Raw genomic sequence first — 27,631 nt, forward strand, 5'->3', positions numbered from 1 at the left:
GTTCTGTTCATAATGGTATTTCTAGCACCCGGTGCCTGGCATACAGCAGGTACTTAATAAATGTCTGTTGAATGAACAAATACACAAATCCTCATTCTTTGTACAGTGAGTATCAGGTCCTGCCTGTTCTAAGTGCTATCAGTTAATAGCTGTGAGGTCAGGGCTGTCATCCCCACTTTGTAGATAAGGAACCTGAGGCTCAGGCACACAGAATGGCCACTCTGGAGATGGGATCTCAATCCAGCAGCCCAGCATCAGAGCCCTCACTTTGACCCTCCTTGCCCTAGGCTGGCTCCTGGCCGGGGAGCTTCTGGCCTGGGAGGCAGCCTGGGGCCTGAAGCAGTCTGCCCCCTCAGCCATCTGGCTGCTCCCACTCCCAGGACCTGGGCAGCCCCACCCCTACCCCCACCCGCCTCCGAGCCTTTTTCTCAGGCTCACAGTCACTGCCCCAGCTCCCTTCCCTGAGAACTTCTGTCATAAAGAAGGCGAGGCCCTGATCTGGCCTGTCTCTCCACCCCTGGGGCCTTCCTCACCCAAAAGCACCTTGGTTATAAATATGGGGGTCACACCTTGCATGTGTATTAAGCAGCTTTCATCTGGGAGCTCCTGGCTGCAGGGAGGCTAATTAGCTGTTCTTTGGGAAGAGTGAGTAAAAGCTAACTTCCCAGCCTGGGCACTGGCTAACTAGACTTGGGGCTAGCCCCCTTGGGAAGAAGTGGGTGAGCCAACACCTCAGGCCACCCACCCCTCCCCGTTTCTCTGTGCTGCAGGAACTCTTCTCAAGGGTCCCTTCTGGGGCTGATAGTGAAGGCCACCATTCACTGAATGCCCGCTTCAGTCCCTTCTGCCTATTGAATGTACGCACGTGTGCAGAGCACAGGGGGCTGTTGTGAAGTTAAACAATCGTGGCCCCCGATATAGAGCCGTACTCATTGGCATGGGGCCAGTGCTTCCTCGCATGACCTCATCTAACTGATGAGAAGCCCTTAGGCAGTGTCTCGCATGGGATAATCACTTGGTAAATGGTAGCTATGACTATTAATCTTCAGAACAACCCTATGAGGTAGGCACTATGTTATCTCCTTTTCTCAGATGAGGAAGTTGAAGATCAGAAAGGTTAAGCCACTCGCTGGGAGATCACACAGGAAGTCAGGAGCAGAGCCAGTATTTGAATTGGATTGGTTTGACTTGAAAGCTGCACCTAGTTTTTTGGGTGCCTTTTCCCTCCCTCCCCACAAGCTGGAGGCTATTAACCCTAAGGCCTTACTTTGCATAGTCTACCAGGGTCACCAGGCAGGCGCATTCTTTTCATCCATCTCTCCAACAGTGCTCTGGTTGGCTAGGCTTGGACCAAAAACCCTTGAGAGTCATCCAAAACAACTCATTCCCAGCCCCCATTTTTCAGATGAGAAAACTGGAAGGACGTGACTGTGCAAGGTGACAGGCCTCTACCTCCTCATCAAAGCATGAGGAGTAAAGAAGCAGTGGGGAGCAGAAGGTGCCCACCTGCCCGCTCCCATCAAGCTGGCATCGACACCAAGTAACAGGAGTCCTCACAAGGGGATGCGGTATCCCCCACTTTTCAGAAGCTCGCTTTATGCCACCTCACTTTTACGAAAGACCTGCATTAGTATCTTTTTTACTAACTGCAAGAAACCTAAAAAGGATTTTTGCTTTTATAAAAAAAAAAAGGTGAAAGGTAAAAATTGCATTCAGATTTTTGTGCTGTGAGGTTTTACAGAGGCAGCAGCACCACCAAACTCCTGCCCTGGTAACTACACTTAGCCTCTCAGCATCAAGTCCCCATAGCTTTGGACTATGCCCGTGAGCATCTGTGCTTTGCCTCAGTTTACTTTGTGCATTCCCGCTTTTACTATATGTCAGTGTTATTTTAGGTTTTATGTGTTATTTGGTATGATTTGGTAGGTTATTTTTTGGGTCTGAGAACACTCCAAAAAACTTTCCACATAAAGTAATGGTAGTTGCTTCTTCGCTTTACCTCATTTTGGCTTATGAAAGTTTTCATAGGAAGAACGCTCTACTTTTGGAAAGTGGAGAAAACCTGTACGTGGCTTCCATCTGTCAGCCTGGCTCATTCTCAAGGGGCTGCCACGGGCACTTTGGGCTGGGTCCGGGGTGCGTCAGCAGGTTAGGAACTGGGGGCAGGGATTTCCCCGCCTGCCTGCCCTTCAAGGTTCTTGGGGCAGAGTGAGACTGCAGAGCAGGTCTCATCCCTGGTGGCACATCTCACATGTCCCTGTAGCTTAAAAAAAGGCTTCCTGGAGAAATGGCTCTATCCTGGTCCCTCAGTAAGGAGATGAAACATTGAATGCACGGATGGGTAGATGATATAGCATGTCTTCTCACCACTGCTCAGCGACCCTGTGCCCATCAAATGTGACTCTGTTTCAGGCTTTGGGAATGGGCTTACGCAAATCCAGGCCAGGCAGCGAGAAGTTCATGGGCCATAGGCTGAGGTTCCTAAGGACAGGACACCGTTTTAGTGCACTGAGGAGGGCGGCTAAGAGCTCACGGTCCAGCTTCTCTCCTCCTCCTCTCTGAATGTTGTTCCTTCTGTAGAGGCCGGTCTTTGGGTACCAGGTGCGTAAACCCAGGAGTTCTGACCTTCTGCCCACAGTTTCACCTGTCCAATTTCCACATCAACATCCAGCTCCACGGCGTCTCACCTGCTCTGCCTGCAGCCTCAGTCGCTTCTCCCTTTCGCTCCAGGATCCCTTCTTTCCTCCTTCTGCCCTCAGCTTAAGAGTTTCCTCAGAGACGCCTTCTCCGACAGCCTCCTCATCCCAAATCTAAATGAGTCACCCATGCATATGTGTTCTTCCAGCACCTTATTCTTTTTTTCATTGGAAATGGAAAACCTTTTCAAACAGAATCTTATATTTATTTATGAGATTATTTCTTTAAACAAGTCTGTCTCCTCTGTCAGACTAAGCTCCACTTAGTGTGGTGGGAACTTGGTCGTGGGCACTCCTTGTCCTCCATGCCGAGCAGGGTGCATTATGCACCCACTGAGTGGCTGCCAGAGTTCTCAGGACAGAACTGGAGATCTGAGCCCGTGGTTCTGCAAACGTGGTCCCAGGACCAGGGAGGCAGCAGCAGCAGCAGCATCACCTGGGAAAAGTGTTAGAAATGTAAATTCTCTGGTTTTGGGTGTGAGACCCAGTCATCTGTGTTTGAACCAATTCTCCAGGGGATTCAGGTGCAGACAAACGTTGGAGAACCACTGGAGGAAGCAACCCCCTGCTGTTCTGTCAGTGTCCACTGTGGCAAAGAGCCGCTATAAGAGGAGCTGGGGATGAGCAAAGCCACGTCTTCAAATGCAGCAAAGGGCAGCCCATGTCTAACCAGGGGCGGGCCGAGCGTGTGGACACTGGCCTACCATCCCTGACCCCACACGGGCCCACGCGTGCTGTTTGGCAGGCTGGCCACTGGAGGGCAGTGCGACCACGTCCATCGCGCCCCTGCGAAGGTTTCAGGAGGGAGCAGCCCTCGGAGGTCTGCCCAGGAAGACCAGCTGGGGCGGCCTCAGCCGGGAGGGAAGAAATAGCAACCTCGGGCCACGAGCCCCAGACGTTCTTAGAAGCCCAAGGGGCTCAGCCGGTACACACCCCTGGCCCTTGTGTCTCGGGGTGGGGGTGAGGGCTCCCTGCCTCGCCCCTCCTGGTGCTTGAGTTTGGCTCGCCTTGGACCTGGAAGGTTCGGAGGCCCCGGAACTGCCGGACGCCCAGGGCAGGAGATACCGTCCGGCCTCCTGGGGCAGAGCGCCAGAGAGGGCGATGGGACCTTGACTGCCTCCCCAGAGGCAAAGTGCAACCTCCCGCGTGACCCCCTCTGAAGTGCAAAACAAGTCGGCCATCTTCGCGGGTGGCTTAACCCCCTCCTGGCCAGCCGTTGGGCAGGCTTAGGCTTTGGAGGCTGAAATGCCTTGGGAATGGGGAGGAACTTCTAAGAACTTTAAGAAAACATTGGACCCTGGCAAATTCCCCGAGGGCGTTTGGAAATCCCATTCCATTAGCCATTAGGAGCACTGGACTTTTGTAAGTGAATTGGATTCATTCCAGTCACCTTCTTTCTTCTTGCCCCATATTCACAGAGCACGAAGCCAGAGGTAGTAAAAGTTGCTCCTGGTGGTCATCAGGTGTTTGTCCCGCAGCTGAGTGTCAGGATCCCAGATGAGCTCTCATCCAAGTGTAGTGTCTTGTTGCTCACAGCATAAAGTGCACCTCCTTCCCAGGTCAGGCCAGTCTCCAAGCCAAGGGTCAAGGACGGGCAGCCTGGCGCTGAATCTCAGTGGCTGACTCTTTTCACCAGGATTTTAAATGTCATTCTGAATGCTACGTGGGGAGCTGCAGGCCCTACGGGCCACACCAATCCTGTATCTTGTATCTCATCTGGTTCACACATTGATAATGTCTGTCATTTGGGCAATTTTCAGCTTATAGAATGTCCTTTTTATTTAATACTGTCGATCTTTCAAGGTCCAGTTTAATTACCAGTTTCACCAGGAATCCTTCCTCAGTTTCCCTCCCCTCGTCTTCAGCAGAAGCAGTCTCTCTCCTCCTCTGCCCACCTGTGGCACCATTAGCTTTTGCTGTAGGACCAACTCTCCTGTTTTCCTTGGTGCATCCTCTGGCACCGAACTGAGAGCACCAGGAGGGTAGGGACCGTGTGATATCAGTCTTTGTGTTCTGCATGGCACCTCACACACGTGAGTCATTAAGAAAAGGGTTGTTGAAAGAGAATCCTGAAATTATTGAATGGGTTTGAGTGTTGGAAACAAAGTTCCCAAATGTTTTGAACCTTGGGCAAAGGAACATGTAATGTATTTTCTTAAGCCTTGTGATGGAATCCTTTTGTGTTTAATTGCTTTATTTTTAGTGAAAATGTCAGGGTGCCATAGGAACAAAAACCATGGGTCTGAGATCGACTGAGAAGACTAACCACCCCGTCCTGTGTTGGTTACTTCCTCTGTGTGGCCTTGGATAGGAGCCTGTGACATGGGATGGCAATCAGCATGTCAGGCCCCAAGGACCAGCCAAGGAAGGTCCAAACTGGGCTTGAGGTCATGATTTTAGGCTGAGAACTTCTGAGGAGGCAGAAAAGCAAGTGCCTTGAGAGTCCTGGAGAAGGTTGGAGCTAAAGGAAGAATCCTTTTTCCTTTTAGAGTAAGCCAAAAGTGCCCGATGAAGGACTCCAGAAAACTCCTTGCATGCCTCACCCACAGATGATTTGCTGAACACTCATTAAGGGGAAAACAAAGAGGTGGTTTTGTTTATTTATTTAAGAGGAAAAATAAATGAGCTGTGACAAAACAATTTGAAACCAGGCCCCTCCGAGACCTGGGCTTTCACTTCCTTGATGGGAAGTAAAACAGAGAATCGAATCCCCCTCCAAATAAAAGTGAAGTTAATAATCAGACAGCTCGAGCCCTGGCCACATCCTGTGTCAGCTCCCTCCCTCCCTTGGCTCACTGTTTATAGCTGCAGAACCCTCCTTCAGAGCCCAGAGTTCGCTTAACTCTTTCCTCCCTATCCCAGGGAAGCCCAACCCTGCTCTGAGGCCGGCAGGCTCCTCACACCCTCTGGTGCAAGGCCTGCTTCCCTCAGACCTGCCCACGTGGGCCTGAGCCCCACAGGGCAGCCAGCCTGCCTCTAAGCCCCTGACCAATGTGTTTAGTAAGCACAGCTTCGATTTGAGTGATATCTTCTGTTTGTGCTGCACAAAACCCAAAGTGTCGCCTTCCCTTGCCACCCCTCCAGGGAGACACGAGGTGAATGTGTTCTTCCTCCAGACTTAAGGCCTCTGCTCCATGCAGCTTCCATCGCCTGGTGGTTTCCATGAGCTGCATTTTGATGGAAAGAAGCACAGATCTTTGCAGCTTTTGGTCTGCGTTGAATGCAGTATTCTGTGCATGTCTCTGAGCTGCTTTCTATGAAAACTTTACACTTCCTTCAAATGCCTTTCCATGTTGTAGCAGTTCTTTCTCCCAGGACCTGTGGGGTCATTATGAGCACTTTCCTATTGGGCTGAGGAGGAGGCCTTGCTAATATTTATTGAGGGATTTCTACTTGCCAGCCACTCTTGTAAGCAACATCTCTGTCCTATAGAACCACTGTCCTCATTGTACAGAGGAGGAAATAGGGGCGCAGAGGGGGTAAGTACCTTGTCCATTGTTATAGAGCTGGTCAATAGCTGGGATTCGAACCCAGGCATTGTGCCTCCGAAGCCTGTGCTCTTAGGCCCTGCACTCAAGCTCTCACAACAAAGATTGCTCTCCTCTGTGGAGCCAAGGGGCTTTGGGGAGCTTAGACTAATTCTGTGAATGCATTTTAAAGGTCCCAGAGCCTGAGGGCCTTTTAAGAATGTTGGAACTTTGTCTTGAGCAGTCCTCCCTCTCTTCTGTTCCTTCCTCGGGAAGAAGGTGCAGAGAACATGCAGGGGTTTGGTGGATAGTGGAGTCAAGGAGAGGCTGCGGGTGGAGCAGGTTGGGATGGGACAGGCCCCTTTATCCACTTGGCAGAAGGCCGTAGAACAAGAACCCAAAGACTTGGGGTAGTTGCTCTCGCAGTGACTGGACTGCCTTCTACTCATGTCCTCTCCTCCCTTCGAATCCTATAGTCTGTGGGTTCCTCACCTGAAGTCACCAACACGCTCTTCTGGCGGAAACTTGTCTCACAGGAAGCCACTAACAAGTTGCCTGGGGGCAAGTGGCAAAGACTTAGGAACTGGCTGTGTGGGCCACCTACTTACCTCTCCTGGGATTCCTTCCGCTGCATGCCATGAGTACTTAGATTTGTTCTTGGAAAACGGGAGGGTGCGTTGTGCTGCCCCCTGCTGTCTGGAAGCATTCTTGACCACTTGGCCAAGGCTCAGCTGGGGAAGCCTCCAGAAGCTGGGGGCTGGGGGTGGGTGGGGTAGGGGTGGGGGGAGACTGCGGAGCACAGGGCCTGCGGTCTGTCTGTGTGGTCTGTCTGTGTACTCTGAACCCCTTGCTCCCTCTTTGCGATTAAGCTGATCTGCCGAAGGTCTGCTTTCTTGAAATGCATTTCGCCATTCAGAGCCATGGCCCTGAGTGGGCAGCGCCCCATTCCTCATTTTCCAATTCGTTCTCCAACCAGAGAAAAGACAGTGGGGGCTCCATCCCAAGTGGCCTGTTCTTCCCAGAGCAGAGGTGGTTCCTCTGGGAAGGGAGGAAGACAGCAGTGATTTCTCTGTGACACCTGAAGGTCGCTTGCCTGGATCAAAGAGGTCTCAGCATATGTGTGCCTTGACTTTTGTTTAATTTAGAGGTTTAAGTGTAGCTAGCGTCTGTAATTCAAACAGAGTGCCCAAGATGGGGTGGCTCCACTGTGGTCCTCAGAGGCTAAAGGCTGACATTTGTCAAAGCCCCTCAAATCAGACCCACCCCTTATTAGTGTTGACTAGTGCAATGGTGTTTTATGCCCATTAATCTCATTTACCATCACCCTAGAAAACGGGGTACATGTGATTACCTCCAGTTTCCAGTTGAGGAAAGTGAGTTTAGAAAGGTTGAGTAGCTTGCCTATTCTGCTGGGGGGAAAAAAGTTCACTGTAGTTTAAAATACATTGAAACCAATTTAAAAATAATTTTCACTGAGTTTAAAAGCAATGCAAAGTGGACACCAGTCTCTCTGAATGTCTTTTTCCCCAGTCCTGAGGGGACTACTCTTGGTCTTCAGCATGCGTGGGGAGGGGGTTTGACATGCCCGCCTGACCCGTCCTTCCCGCTCGCCAGCCCTCCCTGGCTCCTGGAAGATCTCCCCACACAGCCTCTTTTCTTATCCAAGAAACGCATGTCCTTAGAAAGTAAAGATCGTGTTGTAAGAATCAATAAGACAAGAATTCCTGAGTTGAAATTCTTTCAGCTTTTATGAACTTAAAACATTTTCGTATGAAAAAGTCCAGACATATACAGAAGGAGGCAGGGTAGTAAGATGAAGCCTCATATACCCATCACCAACATCATCGAATCCTGGCCACGCTTGTTCATTTATATCACCATCTGCCTTCCTAACTCCCACATAATTTTGAAGTAAATCCTATATAGCAGATTATATCATTATCAGTATAGCAGTAGGTATCCCTTAAAAGAACAGACTCATTAAGCGTAGCCTCACGGTCCTTATTATACCTAAAAAATTAACAACGCCCCTTAAATATTACCAAGATGTAGTCTGTGTTCACATTTCCAAAACATTTTTAAAAGTCTTTGCCTTTCTACGTAGGGTGGGAGTGGGGGCCGGGGAACAGCCTTAAAATAAGAATTTCTCAGCATTTGGTCATGTCCTTACAATCTGGCTTCTAAAAGGACAGATTTCTGAATTTGGGCAGAAATGCCTGGTTATTAAGCCTTGGAGGCTGACGGGCTTGCCCCTTTGTGGCTCTCCCCAAGGCAGAAGCCGTGCACATAGTGGGTGCTGGGTTAGTATGCGCTGAGTTTCATGGCAGGCTGGACACAAGCAAGGGTGGGGCCGCAGCCTCGTTGAGCTAATGCGGGAGGACTGTTCGGGCAGCCCCTGTGTCCTCCCACCCACGCGGACGCCCGGCTGTGCGTGGCTGGCCTTGGCTTTCTGCGCAGGACTCCACCCGCCAGCTGCCTGGGCCTCCTCTGGGACCCTCTTCTCGCTCTTGCTCAGGATACTTGACTGTGTTCCAGTGACTCCGTGGAACCCTACTTGGTGGGGCCTCTGGCCTTCTTCTTGGTCTTGCCAATTCGCTGTTTAACATACAGCAGCAGTTGACTGGGGGTGCTTTTAGGGAGGGGGCAGCTCGCATGTGGCAAGCGCTTTGCTCCTCTGTCCCCACAGCAGCCCCAGGAGGTCAGTATTGCTGTCTCTGCCATTTCACAGCAGAGGAGACTAAGGGAGGGCAGGTAAGTCCCTTGCTTGCTAGGAAGTGGCAGTGCCAGGATTTGAATATGGTCAGCCTGAATCGGGTGCTCTTCATTGCAACATATTGGTTCCTAAATGTTAAGACTCGTTTAGCAAACTGCTAGGCAACTTGGCCAAGGACCAGGCACTTACTCTTTTGAGGACAAATCTTGACAAGTTGGGATCTGCAGTTACCATGCACTTTTCCCTGCAATGTTCACATCTTCCAGAACAGATATAGCATGACTTATTATTATCCACACCCTTATTAGCAGATTAGCTCAGTTGAATGGAATAAATTTTAGGTCATTCAGCCTCTAATTTCCTGGTTTGTCTTTTTTCATGGTTAAATAATAGTTTGAGTCATAGATGACATTACCATAACAGAGTTGAAGGTTAGCAGGGCTGGGAAGGAACTGGGTTGAGTATCCAAGGCCATAACCTAGAAATGATCCCTTCTGTACATTTTGTCATCTCTCTCAGTTTTCAGTTTTTGACAGGAGAATAATGTGACTTATAGAATGTAAAGAATCAAGGTCAAGTACTTAAGAATTCTTAGAGGGAGAAAGGCTGGCACTGGCACCATCTTCTTTGTCCTAGTCAATCAGAGTTCAGCCTGTGTGGCTTCTCCTTGGCTCAACTTTGGAGGTGCAATTTTGGATGTCTTGGTGAGGCTCGGATCCCTTATCTATTGGGGGAGCCTACCTCACCCACTGTGGACAGCCTTGGCACGCCAAAGCTGGGGGCTAAACCAAACTCACTTGCATTTTTACTGCCTTCGCTTCTTGATTTTGCCTTGGTTTGCTTCAGCTTTCTTCCAACTCCTGCTATTCTAGAGAAATAGAAGGGTGGGGAGAGGTGGGTTTGATTAAGAAAGGGAAATGGAAAAACCAAAGCAAACACAGAGAAGAGAGGCAACGGCAGACTCACAGGAGAGAGGCAACAGAAGGCTGAAAGAGTCCAAACACGCAAAGGGAGCAGAACCAGCGTCTAGGCGCTCATGGTGTTTATGGACACACAGTCCATATGAACTTCAAGAAACTATTTGCCAAACATGGCAATGGGAAAGCTGTGGCTATCTTTAGGTCTCCTGGCGAACGCCTGGGAATTAATTTAAATTACTTAAGTCGTTTCCAAAAGTGGCATTTGCTGGGACACCTCTGGCTTTGTATAGAGTTGGGGAAGCCAGTCTCCCATGAACCCCAACTGTTCCAGAATGGTGTGTCTCTGGGTTGGTTTAGCTCTGGTCCACAGAGCTGGTGGCTGGATAAGCGCCTCCCTGGATGATGCAAAGCTGATTACCAGGGCTCCATCACACCTAACGCTTCTCCTGTCTGCTACAGGGCATCTCCTGCTCAGATTCCCCAGTGAGCCCTCCAGAGGGCACCATGATGGAAGCCACCAAACTGGGGTGAACTGGAATGGTTTTCGGCCTTGCCCAGGAAGATGAGCCCTCACTCTGCAAAAGACCAACAGTGGAGGTTAAGTTGGGAGAATTGTAGGAAAATCAAAGGCAAGATGGCAAGTGTTCTTTTCTAGGACTGTCCTTGCTCAGTGTTTGGAAGAGTCTGAAATCCACAAAAAGCAGGGAGACTGAGAACATTAATAAGTGGGGTTGGTTGAGGGCCAAAGCAGTTGTTTTAAATTCATTGCTGCCTCCTTTTCCCTCCTGGGTCTCTATTTTTATTTTTTTTTCTGGTGTTGTTTGCTTTCACATTCTTCTCTCTTTGCAGAATATTTATAACCGCCCCCTTCTTCTTTTTTCATTTTCAATTCCCCTCCTCACCCTACTCTGCCTTCTTAGCATAATTTTTCTTTTCTTTTGGTCTTCCTTGTTTTACATCTGGATTCCCTGATGGTTTATTTTATCCATTTCCTGATTTTCACTCCTCTCCCATTTCTTACAACCTCCCCTCCCTAACCGCCCTCCCCCCCACCACCACTTTTTCTTCAGCTTCAGTTCTTTTTCCCCTAAAGATTTCCTTGGGCCACACAGGCTTTTATTCTTGTTCATCTGTTTAAGCAGTGCTGGCAAGAAGGAGGCCACAGCCGGCAGGCAGAACCACGGTGGCAGAAGAGGACCTGGGCATCTGAAGATTCTCCCTCAGCCCCAGTGTCCTTGGAAGAGGAGCTTCTTTCTGGAGAGGGGGCTGGGGACAGTGCTGCTCTCCCCCTGCGAGGGTTGACATCATCTGCCAGGCCCAGGCTGAGATTCTAGGGCAGATGGTGTTTCCTCCACGGTGTGTGGGCCTGGGCCGCATTGCTCAGGCAGGCCATGGAATCCGCACTTCTCTGTGTGGACTGCTGGGGGATTCACCAGGTTCTTCCCTGAAAGGCTGGGACTCAGGGGAGGTGCACCGACTGTATCACTTGCAAAGCTCTGTGCTGTGGGTGGGAGACTTGCAGCATAGGGTCTGCCTCACTCTCTGGCCGAAGTTGGCCTGGGCATCTGGGGAGACAGAGGCAGTTTTCCAGCAGAAGATCCTTCCAATACCCCCATCCCTAGCCAGAGGGCGTTTTCAGGCTGCAGGGTGAATGCAAGAAGCAGCTGATAATTGGAGGGAAGTATCATAAAGGCTCTTGGCCACTGGAAAGCAACACAAACCCCACCTGTGAGTCTTGAGGGTCAGCCCTGGTACTGATAGAAGCAGGTGGCACTTCTTGATGGGCGTGGTGGCAGAGAAATCCTAGAAGTTGCAGCCGCACCCCTCCTTGTCTGGAGCGGTGGGAGGGGTGTGAGGAGCGTCCAGGCTCTGCTCCCCAGCTGTCTGAGGGCAAATCGACTGGAGTCCATCTGGCTGTCGCCCCTCGGCCCAGGCTTGCTTCCCACCCTGGGGTGTCAATGCCATTGGGTGCTGGCTGAGTCCTTAGCAGGCCCAGCTGAGGGATGGATGCGTCAGTGCTCTGCCTGGGTCACACCCGGAGCTGAGTTGCATCCTGGGGCCCAAGAACACCCAGTGGATGCCCATTGGGCTGCACTGTCTTTTCCTAGGTCCTGTGGTGATGGTGGCCATATGCTTCTCTGAAAGTGCCACCAAGGGTCCCCTTACCTTCTCCACGCCTTGTTCTTTTGCCAGGCCCCATCCATCCCTCCTGCTCCTCATCAATGCACAATGTTCTCTGCCACTTTCGAAAAGTGCTATTGATTATATAGAAGCTTGAGAGAAATATTTGCTTATATTTTATACTCTGCTTATAATTTGCTTATGTTTTCTAAGCCTTCTATCCTAGTGTCCAACTCTTAGAATCCAGCATTCTTTAAGACCCTAGAACCATATGATCCAGGAACCCCCAGGCCCTTATCACTAGGCCTTGTGGGTTTGGTTTATCTCTGGTTCAAGGGCTGTCCTAGGCAGGAAGACTGGTTAGGGGACTGACTGGTGATGAATTTTCTTCTAAGTTCCCTCAACTTTGCCAGGAGGCTGGGGGCAAGGATCTGGCCTCTTTGATCTAGGAATTTGGGTGGAGATTAGGATCCCAACAGCCTCTTGCCCTTCCCACCTGAGCCCAAAGTGCAGGCTCCTTCAGTCTGGCATCTCAGCACCGCCTTGTTCCTGCCACCTCCCTCTGCCTTCCCTCTTCCCACGCACCCACGTTGTATAAATATTTACACCCCCGGGCTGGCAGGAATCTTTCTCCAGCTGCTTTCCCTGGTCTCTGGGAGAGCTTGTTCTCTCACTGAACAGCTGCAGCAGATCTGGTTGCCTTGGTCAGACAAGGGCAGGCCCTGGTTTGGGGGCCTGCGGTCCCCTGCGGGTGGAGGGTGCAGTTGGCAGGAGAAATTCACCTCTAAAGAAGTCACAGGGCTGTGGCAAAGATCCATCCTCTCTCCTCTGCCGGCTGCCTAAGTGGCGACCCTCCAAGAGCTGTCTGATCCCTGCTTTAGCTGGGGAGGTGGGTCCTGCTTCTTCAGGGTGGGGTCTGCTCTACTCTGGGCTGGGTTTTGCTAGAGAAGGCTGGAGGATCATTCCAAAGCAAACTGGCTGGTGCTAGGACAAAAGAGGAACTTAGTTTACTTGCGAGCGTCGTACAGTTTATATGTGCTATATACCCTTGTTCACGCTGAAGCAGACCCCGCAGTTCAGAGCAAGAACCCTCTAGGGAATCTTCATACTGGGCCTCTTGCAAACTCCTGCCCAAGACATTGTCCTTCCCACCAGCCCCTGAGCAGTCTTTCCACTTTGGGGCTGGGGAATGAAGAGGTCAGATGCTGCTTTTCCTTGTTTTCTTTGGTGACCCAGGAAGCAGGAGTTTGCCAGGGAAGCGAACTAGCATTTGCTGGGCTCCCATGGGCTGGGCACTGCATGAGGTACTTCCCCATATTCTCATGTGATGACTTAAGTCTTAAGCTCGGCAGATTTTTGAACTTCCTCGTGTGTCTCCTCTTTCTGCCCTCACACAGAAGCCACAAAGCAGCGAGCTCCCAGACACAGAGCCCATCTCTCTCCCGTCCTTTCAGGCTCAGCAGGTACCTTCTAGAGCCAGCCGGTCAGTGGACGCTGTTCTTACCTACCCACAGTGGGTGCAGTTCGCCTGCTGCCACCTCCCCTCCTGTGTCTCAGTTTCCCCCATATCTGTGGGAGGTAATTTACTTTTTCTCCACAAAGCATTCCAAATTCAGCACGAGAACGGCTTTTTAAAAAACAAGGTGGTAGTTTCATTTAACTCCTTTTTCTACGTATGGAACAGGGGCAGGATGTTCAGGTATCGGGCACTAAGAAGAATGTGTGTTCAGTGCTTTGGGGAGGCTGAGCAGAGGGAACACAGGGATAAAGGGCCTTGATTACATATACGACGACTCCCAAAATTCAAGTAGAGGAGCCGCCGGGCGTGCGGGTGTAGGATTGGGGACGGGGTTCTGATGGGGGCCGGGGACAGAGGCTCTAGTCTCCCAATACTCACACTTGTGCCAGAAAGAAAACAAATTCAATATCCCTCCCACTCCAGACCCCCTCCCGGAATGAGAGAAAATCTGATGTCAAAGGTGCCTGAGTGAGACTGCAGAGTGAGGCCTGGCCCCATGCTCGGTATTCAGTGGGTAAAGGGCCATCTGAAGGTGAGGCAGGGCTGGAGTGGGCTGCCTGCCAGGGAAGATGCAGGGAGAAAGATGGGAAACCACAGCTCAGGCAGTGCAGCTGCGAGATATTCCTGCTGCCTGCCTCCCCACCCCCAAAAGGTAAAACAAAACCCAAATAAAAGTCTGACCTGGCAGATATTAATACCCCAGAGCCAGGGCTGGTGTGCAAGCCGCCAGACCCTCTCCCCCTTCTGTTTCTATAAGCGGCTGAAATAAATTTAGCGAAACAACCCCACCCGTCTGAGGGCCTAAGATTTCAGAGCAGTGGGACTCTTTACCCTGAAAGCCCCTGTTTTTCAGAGCTGAGAGCTTTTTGTTTAAATTCCCTTTGGGAATGGAATGCTCTCAATCTAAAATAATTATTTTACAGCAGTCATTTATTCCTCACAGATAAATGCTTTGACACAGTATGGCTTGCCAGAAAGCTGATCTACAGATGCTCTACAGCTTAAAATTGTCAACTCCATGGGGCCAATGCCTGTTTGGATCCATTAGAGTATTTATTGTGATTATCTTTTGCGAAGTCTATGCATGTTCAGCTAAGTCCCTCTGTTGTCTGTCATAAAGAAGAGTGGTTATAGTTGGCTAAGTTGCCACAGTAGAGAAATACTTACTTATTGAGAGCCTACTGTGTGCTAGGCCTGTGCCAGGCACGGGGGGTTGAGTTGAGAGCAGAGACAGACTGCTCTCATGTAGCATACATCCTGGTGAGAAGGGAGATGTCAAAAAGTTAAAAGATGACAAAAACCCTGGTGATTAACATCATACTTAATAGTGAAAGACCGAATACTTTCTTCTAAGGTTGCAATCAAGATGAAGGTATTAACTCTCATCATGCGTATTCAACATCGTATTGGAAGTCCTAAACAGGGCAATAAGGCAAGAAAAAGAAATAAAATGCATAAAACTGGAAAGCAAGATATTTAACTATTCTTATTCATATATGATTGTCTATGTTGAAAAACAAAACACATGCACACACAAAACAAAACTAAGGAACCTACCAAAAAACTTCCTGATGACTAAAGTGACTTTGTAAGATTATAGGATAAAAAGTCAATACACAAAAATCAACTGTATTACTATAACGTGTAAGAAATTGGGAACTAAAATTTAAAAAATTTACAAGAGTTACCCCCAAAAGGGAAATAGTAGGTACATATCTAATGAAACAGATATTGTATCTATATGCTAAAATCTATAAAACACTGATTAAAGAAATCAAAGAAGACCTAAATAGACATACCACATTCATGGATTAGAAGATTCGACATAGTAAAGATGCCAACTCTAGAGAATTGATCTATAGACTTAATGCAATTCCAATAAAAATTTAGTAGGCTTTTTTGTAGCTACAGATAAGCTGATTCTGAAATTTATATAAGAAGGCAATGGAACGAGAATAGTAAAACAATTTTGAAAGTTAAGAATAAAGTTGGAGGAATTATGTCACCTGATTTTAAGATTTACTATAAAGCTACAATAATCAAGACAGTGAGGTACTGGTAAGGGAATGAACACACAGATCAATGGAACAAAATAAAGAGACCCATACCAATATGGCTAACTGATTTTTGGATAGGTGCAAAAGCAATTCAATGAAAAAAATGATAGTTGTTTTTTTTTTTTTTTAAACAGACAGTGCTGGGATTGGACATCCATAGGAAAAAAAATGAACTTCAACCTAAATTTCACATTTTATATAAAAACTAACTCCAAATGGATCATAGATCTAAGTATAAAATATAAAACTATTAAACTTGCAGAAAAAATAGAAAATCTTAATCATCTAGGGGTAGGCAAAGAGTCCTTGGAAGTGACATCAAAAGCATGATGCACAGAAGATAAAACTGATAAATTAGACTTCATCAAAATTAAGAACTTTTACTCTATGAACATACTTTGTTGAGAGAATAAAAAGATCAGATAGACTAGAGAAAATATTTGCAAATCGCATATTCGACAAAAGAACTGCATCCAGAATATATAAAGAACTTAATATTCAACAGTAAGAAAACAACGATTAAAAAATAGGCAGAAGGTGTGAACAGACATTTCACCAAAGAACATACGAGCGGCAAATAAACACATGAAAAAATGTTCAATATCATGACCCATTAGAAAAACGCAAACTAAAACCACAAGGAGATACCACCACACACTTATTAGAATGAGTAAAATAAAAAATACTGACAATTATCAGTGCAGGTAAGGATGCAGAGCAACTGGAAACTCTGAGATAATGCTGTTGGAGATGCAAGATGGTGTATCCGCTCTTGACTATGATCTGGCAGCTTTCTATAAACTTCATCATATTCTTACCATATGACCCAGCAATTCCACCCCCAGTTATTTACCCTAGAGAAATAAGAACTTCTGTTCACACAGAAATCTGTACACGAATGTTTATTGCAGCTCTATCACAATGGCCCCAAACTGGAAATCCAACAAGTGAATGGATAAAAAACTAGTTGTATACCCATACAGTGGAATATTATTCTTTAGTTAAAAGCAATGAATTATTGATACATTCAATAACATGACTAAATCTCAAAGGCATTATGCTGTGAAATCATACAGACTGTATGATTCCATTTATACGGCATTCTGGAAAAGACAAAATTCGAGTATAGAAAACAGATCAGTGGTGGCCCAAATAAGAGATGGGGGAGGGTGTGACTACAAGAGGATAGGATAAGGAAGGTTTTTGGGGGTGATGGGACTGTTCTGTTTCCTGATCGTGGTAGCGGTTACATGAATCTATTCAAATGTTAAAATTCAGGGAACTGTATACCAAATAAAGGTCAATTCTACTGTATGTTAAATTAAAAAGTGAAAAATGGTTAAGGAATGAATGCATACTCACAAACTGACATAACTACTGTGAAGGAAATGAATATTCCATGAAGACATAAGACAGAAGGCAAACATCTTGCCTTGATGGGGGGAGGCGAGCACCAAGAATGGTTGAGGAAGTGATGCTAGAGCTGGGTTCTAAAGAATGATTTAGAATTTATTTGGGCCAAAGGAAGGTCAATTCAGATAGCAGAAATAGCATGTGGCAAGGCCCTGGGGCAGGAGGAAGGATGGTTCATTTTCACCTGAAACTGACTAGAGCACAGGGAGTGCCCTGGGGGGGTGGGAGAGGTAGTGGTGGGGAGTGTAGAGGGTCTGAAAGTCAAGGCCGGAGCAGAGAAAGAGAGTCAAATTATGCTGCACTAAGAGTTTGGTTTTTATTCTAAGAGGGATGGGTAGCTAAGGTATTTTCACAATTGTTAACACAAGATCAGATCTAGGTTTTGAAAAAGATCACTTGGACTTCCATATGGAGAAAGGTTTGAGGGAGGGTGGGGATGGAGCCCAAGTAAGTATGCAGGAAACTTGGAGTTGGAAAGAGCTCCTAAAATAGGGTTTCTCGGTCTTGGTAATACTGACTTTTGGGCCAGATAATGTTTTGTTGTGGGGGTTGTCCTGTGCATTGCAGGATGTTTAGCAACCTCCCTGGTCTCTGCCTTCTAGATGCCAGTAGCATCGACCTTTTCCTCTCCAGTTGTGACAACCAAAAACATCTCTAGACATTGTCAAATATTAACTGGGGGGTGGGGGTGCAAAATTGCCCCTGGTTGAGAAGCAATGCTCTAAAATAACTAAATACATTGTTTCTGGCTTCTTAATAGAATCATCTGGGGAGCTTAGAAATACAAATGCTGGGTCTCACCCTAGACCAACTGAAGCAGAATCTTTAGAGGCAAGTGGGACATCTACATAGTTTTAAAAGCTCTTCAAGTGATTCTGCTCACAGTGATGTTTGACCACCACCTGTCTAGTTCAACACTCTCCATCTACATACAGATCAGAACACTGAAGCCCAGAGTAGAGAATGACTCGCTGAACCTGAGGCAGAGTAGCTCTAGAACCCAAGATTTTTGATTCCTAGACCAGTGCTTGTCCATTAGACCATATTGCCTCTTTAACAGCTGCACAAAACACGCCCACAAAATATAGGCAAACTGGAAAACCAGCCTCCCTGAGTTACCAGCTCCGGTCTTCTGAACATTTCAGTGTTAAGGCTGCCATTCGCATTCCTGCACAGTCCAAGCCCTCCCTTATTGCCACTCCTGGAACCTGTCTGCCTGTTCCTTTTTCTATTCCTGCTGCTGGATTTAGGGTGACCAAAGCATCTTAACGGGTTCAACAGCAAGGGTTCAGTGATTTACTGTGTACCAACTCAAGACCTACTTATGAGGCCCAGGTAATAGAGAAGCACTTGCCTTCAAGGAGTGTATAGTCTAGTGGGAAGTAAACAGATACTTTCATAAACCACAGTTAGCATGCTAGAGTGCTGCAGGCTTCAATGGCACCATCATGAGGCTTTTTGTCTGCTCAGGAACCTGCCTGAAGCCCCAGCAGAAGGAACCTCTTGAACAAAGCTCCAAGGAGGGGTATCAACAACTGCTAGCAGTTTGGATTGGCTGGAGGGAAGATAGCTATCTGAGCTAAGCACTGGCTGGAAAGAGCTTCTTTTACCGTTCTGATCATCCCAGAGGCTAAGTGACCTGTTCCAGGTTGTGCAACTTGTGGCCAGTTGGCAGAGTTGGGCTACTCATCAAAGTCTAGGTGACTCAAAACTCATGGGCTATCCTGTCTCTAGACAGGTCCAGGCAAGGAAGGAGGAGGTGCAGCTGTGGGCCAGCTTGGGAACTTAACTGAATTGTGGAACATCTCTGTAGGGAAAGTGTTAAAACAATTGACCTAAGAATGAGAGTTTAGATGTCCCATTTCAGGCTGAGCAAAAGGCAATGAGAACCCCTGCCATACACATACACCAGGGCCATGTTAGCCTGGAGTTGGATTTTCTCAGTATTCCTAGCAGAAGGGGACTGACTCCCTGAACTCCAGAGGTTCCTCACACTGCTGCATTTATAGAAGACCCTCAAATGCCCTCTCTTGAGGCCTTTATATGGTTTGGGGTGGGGTGGGGAGGATGTTGGTAGTCAAGTAATGCCCTCTGAGCAGTCTGAGGGGCTTGAGAACTTTGATAGAAGAGTCTGGCTTTTACTATCAACAGAGGCCCAGTGATCTAGTGTTCGGAAATACTTGTAACAATAATCAGGTGTTTCTCAGCTGGGCAGCAGGTTCCCATAACCTCATCCTGACTCACCTTACTCATCCCAGGTTCCTGGCCTGTACCCTCTCCCCTTTCCAGGCCTCAAGGCCTGTCTTGTCCAGGGCTGGGGGCGGGGACCAGAAAATGATATAGATCAAAGTTATCAGTTGACCATTTCATGGACATATATACTGAAGAATCTTTTTGCAAAATGAATACCGCCCAGAATTGTTGTGGTATAATGAGGCCCCAAGAACGGTTTAGTTAACATACAAAGGCCAGGCATATAACAGATTTCAGGTAGGCATATAATTGGGCAATTTTAGGCCTATTTTATCTCTATTTTTGAGATGAGTAAACTGAGGCTTTGGTCAGTGTCTTGAAAGTCACAAGGCCAAGATTTGGATCCAGAACAGCCCAACTTCAAAATCCTGGACCACAGATTCTCAAACTTCAGTGTTTAAGTCACTAGCAGGAAATTTACTAAAATGCAGATTCCTGGCCCCATCCCAGGACGTCTGATTCAACAGGCCTGGGTCAAAGCTGAGGAATCTGCATTCCACAAGCACTATAGGTAAATCTAAACCAGGTACCTTTCCAGCAGCACTTGGCCCTCCCTCTCCTCTCTAATCCAGGGACTTTGCAGCTGTCCCAAGATCTCAGGTAGCAGAGGTTGGGGGAAAGACCGAGCCCAATCCAAAGAATGTGAAGGATTTTGCAAATAACCTGAAGCCGGGGAGGAAGTGTAACACCGCAGGGCTTCTACGATGGCAGGTCCTATGCTACAACTAGGGCCAGGAGGGGACTTTGGGGAGGGGGTGCCTTGGGAGAGCGCTGGTTACAAGGCCCAGCGGTATAGGGGTCAGCGGCTCAGCCACTCATACTCTCACCTGCCGCGAGGAGTGCCCAGGGTCCAGATTGGTCAATTAATATATCCGTCGCGGTCCCCAAATTCCGAGGACTTTCACTTTCTCACTTTCACAAAACCTAATATCCCCAAGCCAAATACCTGGCTAGGCCCTCCTCGCAAGGAGACCCGTTCCAAATGAGAGCGAGGAGGGCCCGGAAGTCCTCCGGCCCAGGCCCGTCACCTCCCAGTCGGAAGCAGCAGTGCAGGTGAGGGGCGGCCTCTCAGGCCACGGCGCGGGTGAGGGAGAGCGGACTGCAAAGCGAAGGAGACGGGGAGGGCTGCGCATGCCTCCCGTCGGGCTTCCTGCCCGGGTCGTGGCTCGCTGCCGTTCCCGTCACCATCGGGCACCTGCCGAGCACGTCTGGGCGGGGCTCTGGCCCTCAGACTCCCACCTCTCCTCGGCCTGGTTGGACGCTGCTCTCCGGCCGGCGGCGGCGTGGACACCGGGTCAGCGAAGGGTTAAGAAGGCTCGCTCTCCCCCTCGGCTCACTCACCCTTGGAAAGTCCCCGAAATGACGTTTCAACCCGACAATTAAAAAAAGAGTTTAATTATAGAGACAGGCCCTGGGAGCTGGAACAAACTCGGTCGGTCGGCGGGGCCGGTAAACAACTCCGGAGCGAGCGGGCCAGGCTGGCCGCCGCCCCGCGGAGCCGGCGCCCACGGGGGAGGGGGAGGGGAGCGCCCTCCGGGAGTTGGAAAAGCGGAGGAAATTCGAGGAATCTCTTTGGGGGGAAAAAGAAAACACAACTTTTTAGTTAGCCCGGGGCGCCGAGGCCTCGTGATGGTGCTCTGGCTGGTCGCGCAGCCGCGGGTAAAAGCGTCGCCCTCCCCCCCCCCCCCCCCCACCCCCCCCCCGCCCCCCGCAAGAGAGGGGGGACAACAGCGGCGGGCCGGCCCTGCCTGCAGGCCCCGCGTCCCCTTCCCCCTCGCTTCTCCACCCCTCCCTACCCCCAACAGAGCTTCGCGAACCCTCCCGAGTTGGACCAATGGGCCCTTTTTGGGGGGTGGGGGAATAAAAAACAGAAATAGCTTCACATGAGGACGCAGACTAACCTTGTGGTTTTAACGCGCACCCTACTCTGTCCTGAAATCTGGAACTCATTACCTCATCACCAAGAAACTGCACGAAACCGCCCCCCCTTCCAACCCCTTCTTGGAGTTTGGGAAAGGAGCGAGCAAACATCCCTTTAAGAAAGAAACGTACATTTGATTGATTTAAATTAAGGTGGATGGAAGTTATTTCCCTTTCGGGCGCTTGCCAGATATCAAGAAAAGCTGCAAAATGGGAGCAGGGGGAGGGAAGCAACAGGCGGCCGGATCCAGCAAAAGATAAAGCAAGGGGCAGCAGCCGGGTTAAAAATGGGGGCCATCAATTTAAGTCAAGACAAATAAAAGCAGACCGGGCTGGGGATCACGTAGATTTGTGGTTGCAGCAAAAGTTGTGTTTCGCAAAGTTGAAAAACAGCCGGTTCCGAAAACAGTTGTAATTTGGAAGGTGTCCCTAGGTTTGCTGGGAGGTTGATGAACAAATAAAAAATGCAGTATAATGTGTGTGTGTGTGTGTGTGTGTGTGTGTGTGTGTACGTGTGTACGTACGTGTGTGGTAGTGGTGGTGAGAGTGCGACTCGAGCGCTCTGCTCGGCCCGCCCCGTCCTTTCCAAAGAAACGTGCTCATAATGGGGTGACCTAATTACATCGCAATGGAACCCGCTCTTAGCCACTCAGTGCACCAGGTTTCATAACAGACCTGGCGGCCTTGAGTGCTGGGAAGAAACGTGCGCGGGCCGAGGAGGTGGTGGGGCACGCGGGGGAATAGGAAAGAAACGCAGCCCTGCGGTTTCCGCCTGGGTCCTCACTTAAGTACCTAGGCAAGGCGCGGGGGGCAGGCGGGGGACACGTTAACAACTTATTTGGGTGGGTGGAAGGACATCCGAACCTAACAATAAGTAAATACATATTTTACAGTTTTTAAAGGAGTAAATCTATTGGGGGCCTTTCGGTTTCGAGGATCCCATACCCCTCCCCCTATCCCGCCCAAACAGAGCAGCGTGACAAGCCATATGTTCCGTTCCTGTGGGGGCGGGGGAGGAACAACAATAAGTTGAAAGTGTCGCCTCCCCCATCTCTTTAATTTCATTCTTGCCAAAGTAACTTTTTTATTGTTCAAGCGTCTAGGCATGTATTTGTGTTTGTGTATGTTTCAGTGCGGCCCAGTTCTGAGCGAGCGCGGAAAGTTGTGCTGCTGGGTGGTTTTTTTTTTGGGGGGGGGGAGTGGGGGAAGGAAGGAGTGTTCATGAAGATTCAGATTTTCTTTACAAAAAAGTTTGAAGATTAGATGCGTGAAATAAATACAACTCCCAGACCTGCTAAAGTAAACAATTCGCCTGGGCGGTGTTCGTGCCCCCCCAACCCCCCCGCAGAGTGCCGGCTGCAAAGCGAGCGCGAGTGTAGACGCGTGCGGCGCGCTAAATCTTACTGCGCTCACCCCCGCCAGGCCAGGCCCTCCTAGGGGGAAAAGTCCCAACCGCTGCCCCCCCCTTGAAAAAAACGTAAAATCTTAGACATGAAGGCTTTGTACGTCCCAAATTGCCAATCCCCTCGTCCAGCTGGGTTAGGGGAGTGGAGCCTAGTGAGGAAGAGAACTCGGGAAAAAAGTTGTGCGGGGCCTTTGGAGAAGTTTCAGGAAAGATCTCAAGATGGAAACCACAGCGAGGCACAAGACGGGCTTCTGCTCCCACTTGCAAAAAGAGAAAGTCGCGCTCACCTTCCTGCCCGACAGAAAACAACAACACAACAAGAACCCCAAAGAGTGGAATGACTGATGTCACAGAGCCCGGCTCACAGGCTGACAAAGGGGAACGCGCCCCTCCCCCTCTGCGCCGCGCGCAGCCCCAGAATAGGGCGCCGGGTAGCAAAGCGAGCGGACTCGAAACTTTTCCTCTTTAAGAAAAAAAAGTTGTGCGCGGCTCGGAGTGGGTTTTTTTTTTCCTCGCCTTCTTTCCTCGTCTCCCCTCCCCCTTCTTCCTTTTGAAAGTTTTTTTCCCCCGAGTTTGACCGCATGGCTGATTCAACTTCAGTGTCAATCAACTTTTTTTCCTCCTCTTCCTCATTTAAATAAGTTTAAAGCTCCTCCTCCCCCAGATTAACTTTATAAACTGGGCTTCGCGCGCCGCAGCCCGAGAGAGTCAGAAAGGCTAGGGGCGCCGGGAGCAGGCGTGTGGGATTCCAGACGCGAGAGCCGGAGGCTGCGCCTTCCCCGCACCGGGACCTTCGCGACACACCAGATCCTCGTCCCTGCCCCGTACGAGCACCCACGATGACCACCACCCTCGTGTCTGCCACCATCTTCGACTTGAGCGAAGTTTTATGCAAGGTAAAGTGAGGGCGAAGCGTTTGCTTTTCGCTTTTTTTTCTTTTTTGCTTAAAAAAGAGAACCCTCAAAAGTTTAGGTCTGGGAAAATGGGAGGAAGGGTGGGAAAGGCAAGATGGTTCTTTCCCCCCCATATCCTACCTCCTCTCTCCCGTTTGAAGGAATTTAGCTCTCTCCTCCCCACCCTTGGAGTTTCAACAGTTCCTGGCGGGGATTACATGGGAATCTGGAGACTAGAGTTTTGGGGGGCGACGTTTGCGTGGCGGGGCTGCCCAGGGGACGCGGGGCATTGGGCTGGATTGGGGCAATTTTTCGATGATCTTTCGTTTCCAACGTGCTGCTTGAGCCCGGTTTCGCTGGTCTACTCTGTTTCCCCGTGTGTGCTCTAGGTCTCCCCGCCGCAGGAGGGCTTCGAGTCATTAGCCACATTGCCCGCCTATGGGGTTGGGAGGGGGCTCCTTTGGGGAAGTGATCTCTGGACGACGTTTTGCTGGGAGATTTTCGCCTGTTTTGAAGGGGCTGGGAATCTGCGAGCCAAAGGCCAAGAGTTGTGATTAAAAGGGATGTTGCAAAACGAGTTTGCAGTGGGGCTTCAGTTCGCCCTAGTTCGGCCAGGCTTCCTCTTGGGATAGGCGGTTGTGCTGCAGACTTTGGGGTGAGAGTGGGACTCGGGTTAACCCAGTTGTGTTTGGGGGACCACGGCTTGTGGCTATGGTGGGTGAAGGGACATGATAACAAAGTGCCGGTCTGAAGTCAAGGGTCTTCGCGAGGAAGGAGTTAATGGGGTTGGGGGGCGATGAGGGCGGGCGAGGCTCCTTAAGCTGTGTAACTTGCCAGCCAGTGTGAGAAAACGCAAGTTTTAAACCCGAAATGTTCCAGCAGGGTGGTTTAAGTGTACAAAGCAAAAAAAACTGGACCTTAATTTTTCCAAAGCCCCTTCTTCCAGTTTTCTTTCCAAAGAAAGAGGGAAGCTGCTAGGCTACTTTTAATTGCTAAAGTGTTTTACCTTCTTTTAAACACGTCGGGTCATGTTGCTCTTTTTTCCCAGCTTGCTTCTCCGGTCGGCGCAGCTGCCAGGGCCCCAGGGCTGCAGGGTTGGGGTGCAGGGACGCCGAGGAGCTGAAGAGAAACATCTAAAAAGTTGGAATCTCAGCCTCCTTCCCTCCCTGCACTCCCGCAAACTCCAGTTGTCTTGGCGGCTGGGGCTGCCTGAATTCTCCCGCACTTCTTCCTTTTCCCCCCCGGGCTCTCACTCTTTGATCTATTTCTTTTTCTCTCAACCCCCTCGCCCCTCAGGACTTTTTAAATGAACCTCATTGTTAGGAACCGGCTCTCTACTTGGTTCCTGTAATCCGCCCCGTGGGGTGGTTGCAGTTACAGATTCCCGATCACCCGCAGCTGATCCTAAGGGACCAACTTTAGAATTTGCACAATGACACCCACATGGGCTGGGAGCCAACTCCCAGTCATGTCCCCTTACCCCCCCCCCCCCCAGCACCCTCTCCAAATCTTGGGTACACTTTGGGCAGGTGACCAGGCTTCCATTGGAACAGAAACCTTCCTGTGGTCATGCCCCCCACCCTCCAAATCCACTGTGGGGGTGGGGGTGGGATTTGGTGCTTTCCTTTTCCTCCCCACCTGCAGCCCTGCGTTAAAGATTAAACACTGGTGCTCTTATTCCAGCCTGCTCATGGAGCCAGAAGACTAATTGCAAAGGCATCTTCCCAGTGGAGGGAGGTGGGGTGGGCAAGGAATAGTGGGGAGAGCATTGTGGAAGGCACTCCTTCCGGGAGCACAGGGGCAGTGAGTTTTAGTTTCAGGAATCCCTCTTCCCTCCTAATACCAGACGGGATTTCTCCTCCCCCCAGCAAGATAAAGCAAAGGCAGTCTGGAAACCTGTTGCCAAAGGAAGAGAACTCTTCTGAAGGAGGAAATTGAGAGTCTTAGGCCGGGTGGTGGTGGGGTCAATTAAGCAGTGACTGATTAAAAGGGGACAGAACTCATCGTCTGCTGAGGCGTACCTGTTTTTGTTAGGGGGAGGGGCAATCTAGAGAGATCTGAGTGATGTGAGATGTTTTGAGTTCAGGAATCTATTTCGAAGGTATAGAAGTTGGATTTTATGGATAAAAGTGTTAGCTTCAGGGACAGGATATGGGGGTGCATTCCAGGGGACTGCGTGAGGTAGGGTGTGTGCATAAAACAATTACACAGAAGTGTGTGTGTGTGTTTTAATGCATGGGGCCAAAGTAAACCCAGGTGGCTGGTCTGGAAGAAGGGGGAAGGGAGGCTTGCCAAGGCAGAGGTAGGGACGGTTCCTTGCAGAGAGATTGGACATTTCTGATTGTGGAGGGGGCTGCCCTTAATGGTTACCCTCCTTGGGCCTGGTGGATGGTCTTCGTCACTAACCATCCTCTCTCCCCTCTCTTTCTTCCAGGGTAACAAGATGCTCAACTACAATACTCCCAGTGCAGGGGGCTGCCTGCTGGACAGGAAGGCAGTGGGCACCCCTACCGGTGGGGGCTTCCCCCGGAGGCACTCTGTCACCCTGCCCAGCTCCAAGTTCCACCAGAACCAGCTCCTCAGCAGCCTCAAGGGTGAGCCAGCCCCAGCTCTGAGCTCTCGGGATAGTCGCTTCCGAGACCGCTCTTTCTCAGAAGGGGGCGATCGGCTGCTGCCCACCCAGAAGCAGCCGGGGAGCGGTCAGGTCAACTCCAGCCGCTACAAGACGGAGCTGTGCCGCCCCTTCGAGGAGAATGGTGCCTGTAAGTACGGGGACAAGTGCCAGTTCGCCCACGGCATCCACGAGCTCCGAAGCCTAACCCGCCACCCCAAGTACAAGACGGAGCTGTGCCGCACCTTCCACACCATCGGCTTTTGCCCATACGGGCCTCGCTGCCACTTCATCCACAACGCTGAGGAGCGCCGTGCCCTCGCCGGGGCCCGGGACCTCTCCGCTGATCGTCCCCGCCTCCAGCATAGCTTTAGCTTTGCTGGGTTTCCTAGTGCCGCTGCCACCGCCGCTGCCACGGGGCTGCTGGACAGCCCCACGTCCATCACCCCACCCCCCATCCTGAGCGCTGATGACCTCTTGGGCTCACCCACCCTGCCCGATGGCACCAATAACCCCTTTGCCTTCTCCAGCCAGGAGCTGGCGAGCCTCTTTGCCCCTAGCATGGGGCTGCCTGGAGGTGGCTCTCCGACCACCTTCCTCTTCCGGCCCATGTCCGAGTCCCCTCACATGTTTGACTCTCCCCCCAGCCCTCAGGATTCTCTCTCGGACCAGGAGGGCTACCTGAGCAGCTCCAGCAGCAGCCACAGTGGCTCAGACTCCCCCACCTTGGACAACTCAAGACGCCTGCCCATTTTCAGCAGACTTTCCATCTCAGATGACTAAACCAGGGTAGGGAGGGACCCCCTGCCCACTCCAGCCCCCCCACCCCATACCCACATCCCCTACCCTCACCTCCCTACCCTACCACCCCTACATTAACAAGATTAAGCTCAACCCCTGTCCTCCAGAACCTTGGAATGCCCCTCCCTCTTCCCCCTTTTTAACCCCTTACCACGAGGACAAGTCAATTTGTCAGTAGCTTCTTCTGGCTTGAAACCCTCTCCCCTTGATTTTATAGCCCACTTACCATGCATAACAGACAAGTCCCATATTTGTCAGTAGATGCCTTTTTTTTCTGGCTTAAGCCTTAAGTGCCAAATCACAAAAGAAAAAAGCAGTAACAGTTTACAGAAGCAACTTAGTGCCTTGTAATCTAACTTTGTCACTGTGACTACATTACCTCTTCAGCGCCAGAGGGCACCCGTGGGCCTCCCGGAGCCTCTGCCCATGGGGAGGGGGGAGGGGGAGGGGACCCAGGACCAGCAGCTCCCTCCACTGGCGATGCAACTGCACCTTCCCTTACTTCGGTCTCCCACACACTTCCTTCTCCCCTCTCCCCAGTATACACCCCCCTACACCCTCTTGGGAGACTTGTTGCCAGACTTGGGTTTTTGGGGAAACGTATCTTGACATTCAAAACCTTTTTCTTCCCGAGCTGAACCTCTGTTGACTGATCTTGCCTGGGTTGGTGTAGGTCTACAGGAAGGAAGACTGAAAAAGTGGATGAAGATTGTGACATAAGTGGGACTTTGTGATTTCTTTTTTTTCTTTTTTTTTTTTTTTAAGTGGGGAGGAAGGGGAAGCTAGATGGACTATGAGAGACTTGATTTTGGTGCTAAAGTTCCCCAGTTCATATGTGACAT

At 50.0% G+C, this 27,631-nt stretch overlaps 1 protein-coding gene and 1 long non-coding RNA gene across 3 annotated transcripts; one reads left to right on the forward strand and one right to left on the reverse strand.

Annotated features, from left to right (window-relative positions):
* Positions 1 to 7,898: 7,898 nt before the first annotated feature.
* LOC111735110 lies at positions 7,899 to 20,884 on the reverse strand. 2 transcript variants are annotated; one of them, XR_002778683.1, is made up of 3 exons: positions 19,987 to 20,884; positions 12,700 to 12,901; positions 7,899 to 10,371 (listed from the first exon to the last, which is right to left on the reverse strand). It is a non-coding gene; the product is annotated as an uncharacterized LOC111735110 (long non-coding RNA). The 2 variants fall into 2 exon arrangements; XR_002778686.1 differs by having other exon boundaries at positions 20,106 to 20,854.
* Positions 20,885 to 22,430: 1,546 nt separating this feature from the next.
* ZFP36L1 (ZFP36 ring finger protein like 1) lies at positions 22,431 to 27,492 on the forward strand. The gene is made up of 2 exons (XM_011383831.2): positions 22,431 to 23,380; positions 25,812 to 27,492. Exons 1-2 carry the CDS (start codon positions 23,324 to 23,326, stop codon positions 26,769 to 26,771), a joined length of 1,017 nt encoding a protein of 338 aa, XP_011382133.1. The 5' UTR covers positions 22,431 to 23,323; the 3' UTR covers positions 26,772 to 27,492.
* Positions 27,493 to 27,631: the final 139 nt, after the last annotated feature.

This window comes from Pteropus vampyrus, unplaced genomic scaffold (genome assembly GCF_000151845.1).
Source record: "Pteropus vampyrus isolate Shadow unplaced genomic scaffold, Pvam_2.0 Scaffold15, whole genome shotgun sequence".
Lineage (NCBI taxonomy): Eukaryota > Metazoa > Chordata > Mammalia > Chiroptera > Pteropodidae > Pteropus > Pteropus vampyrus.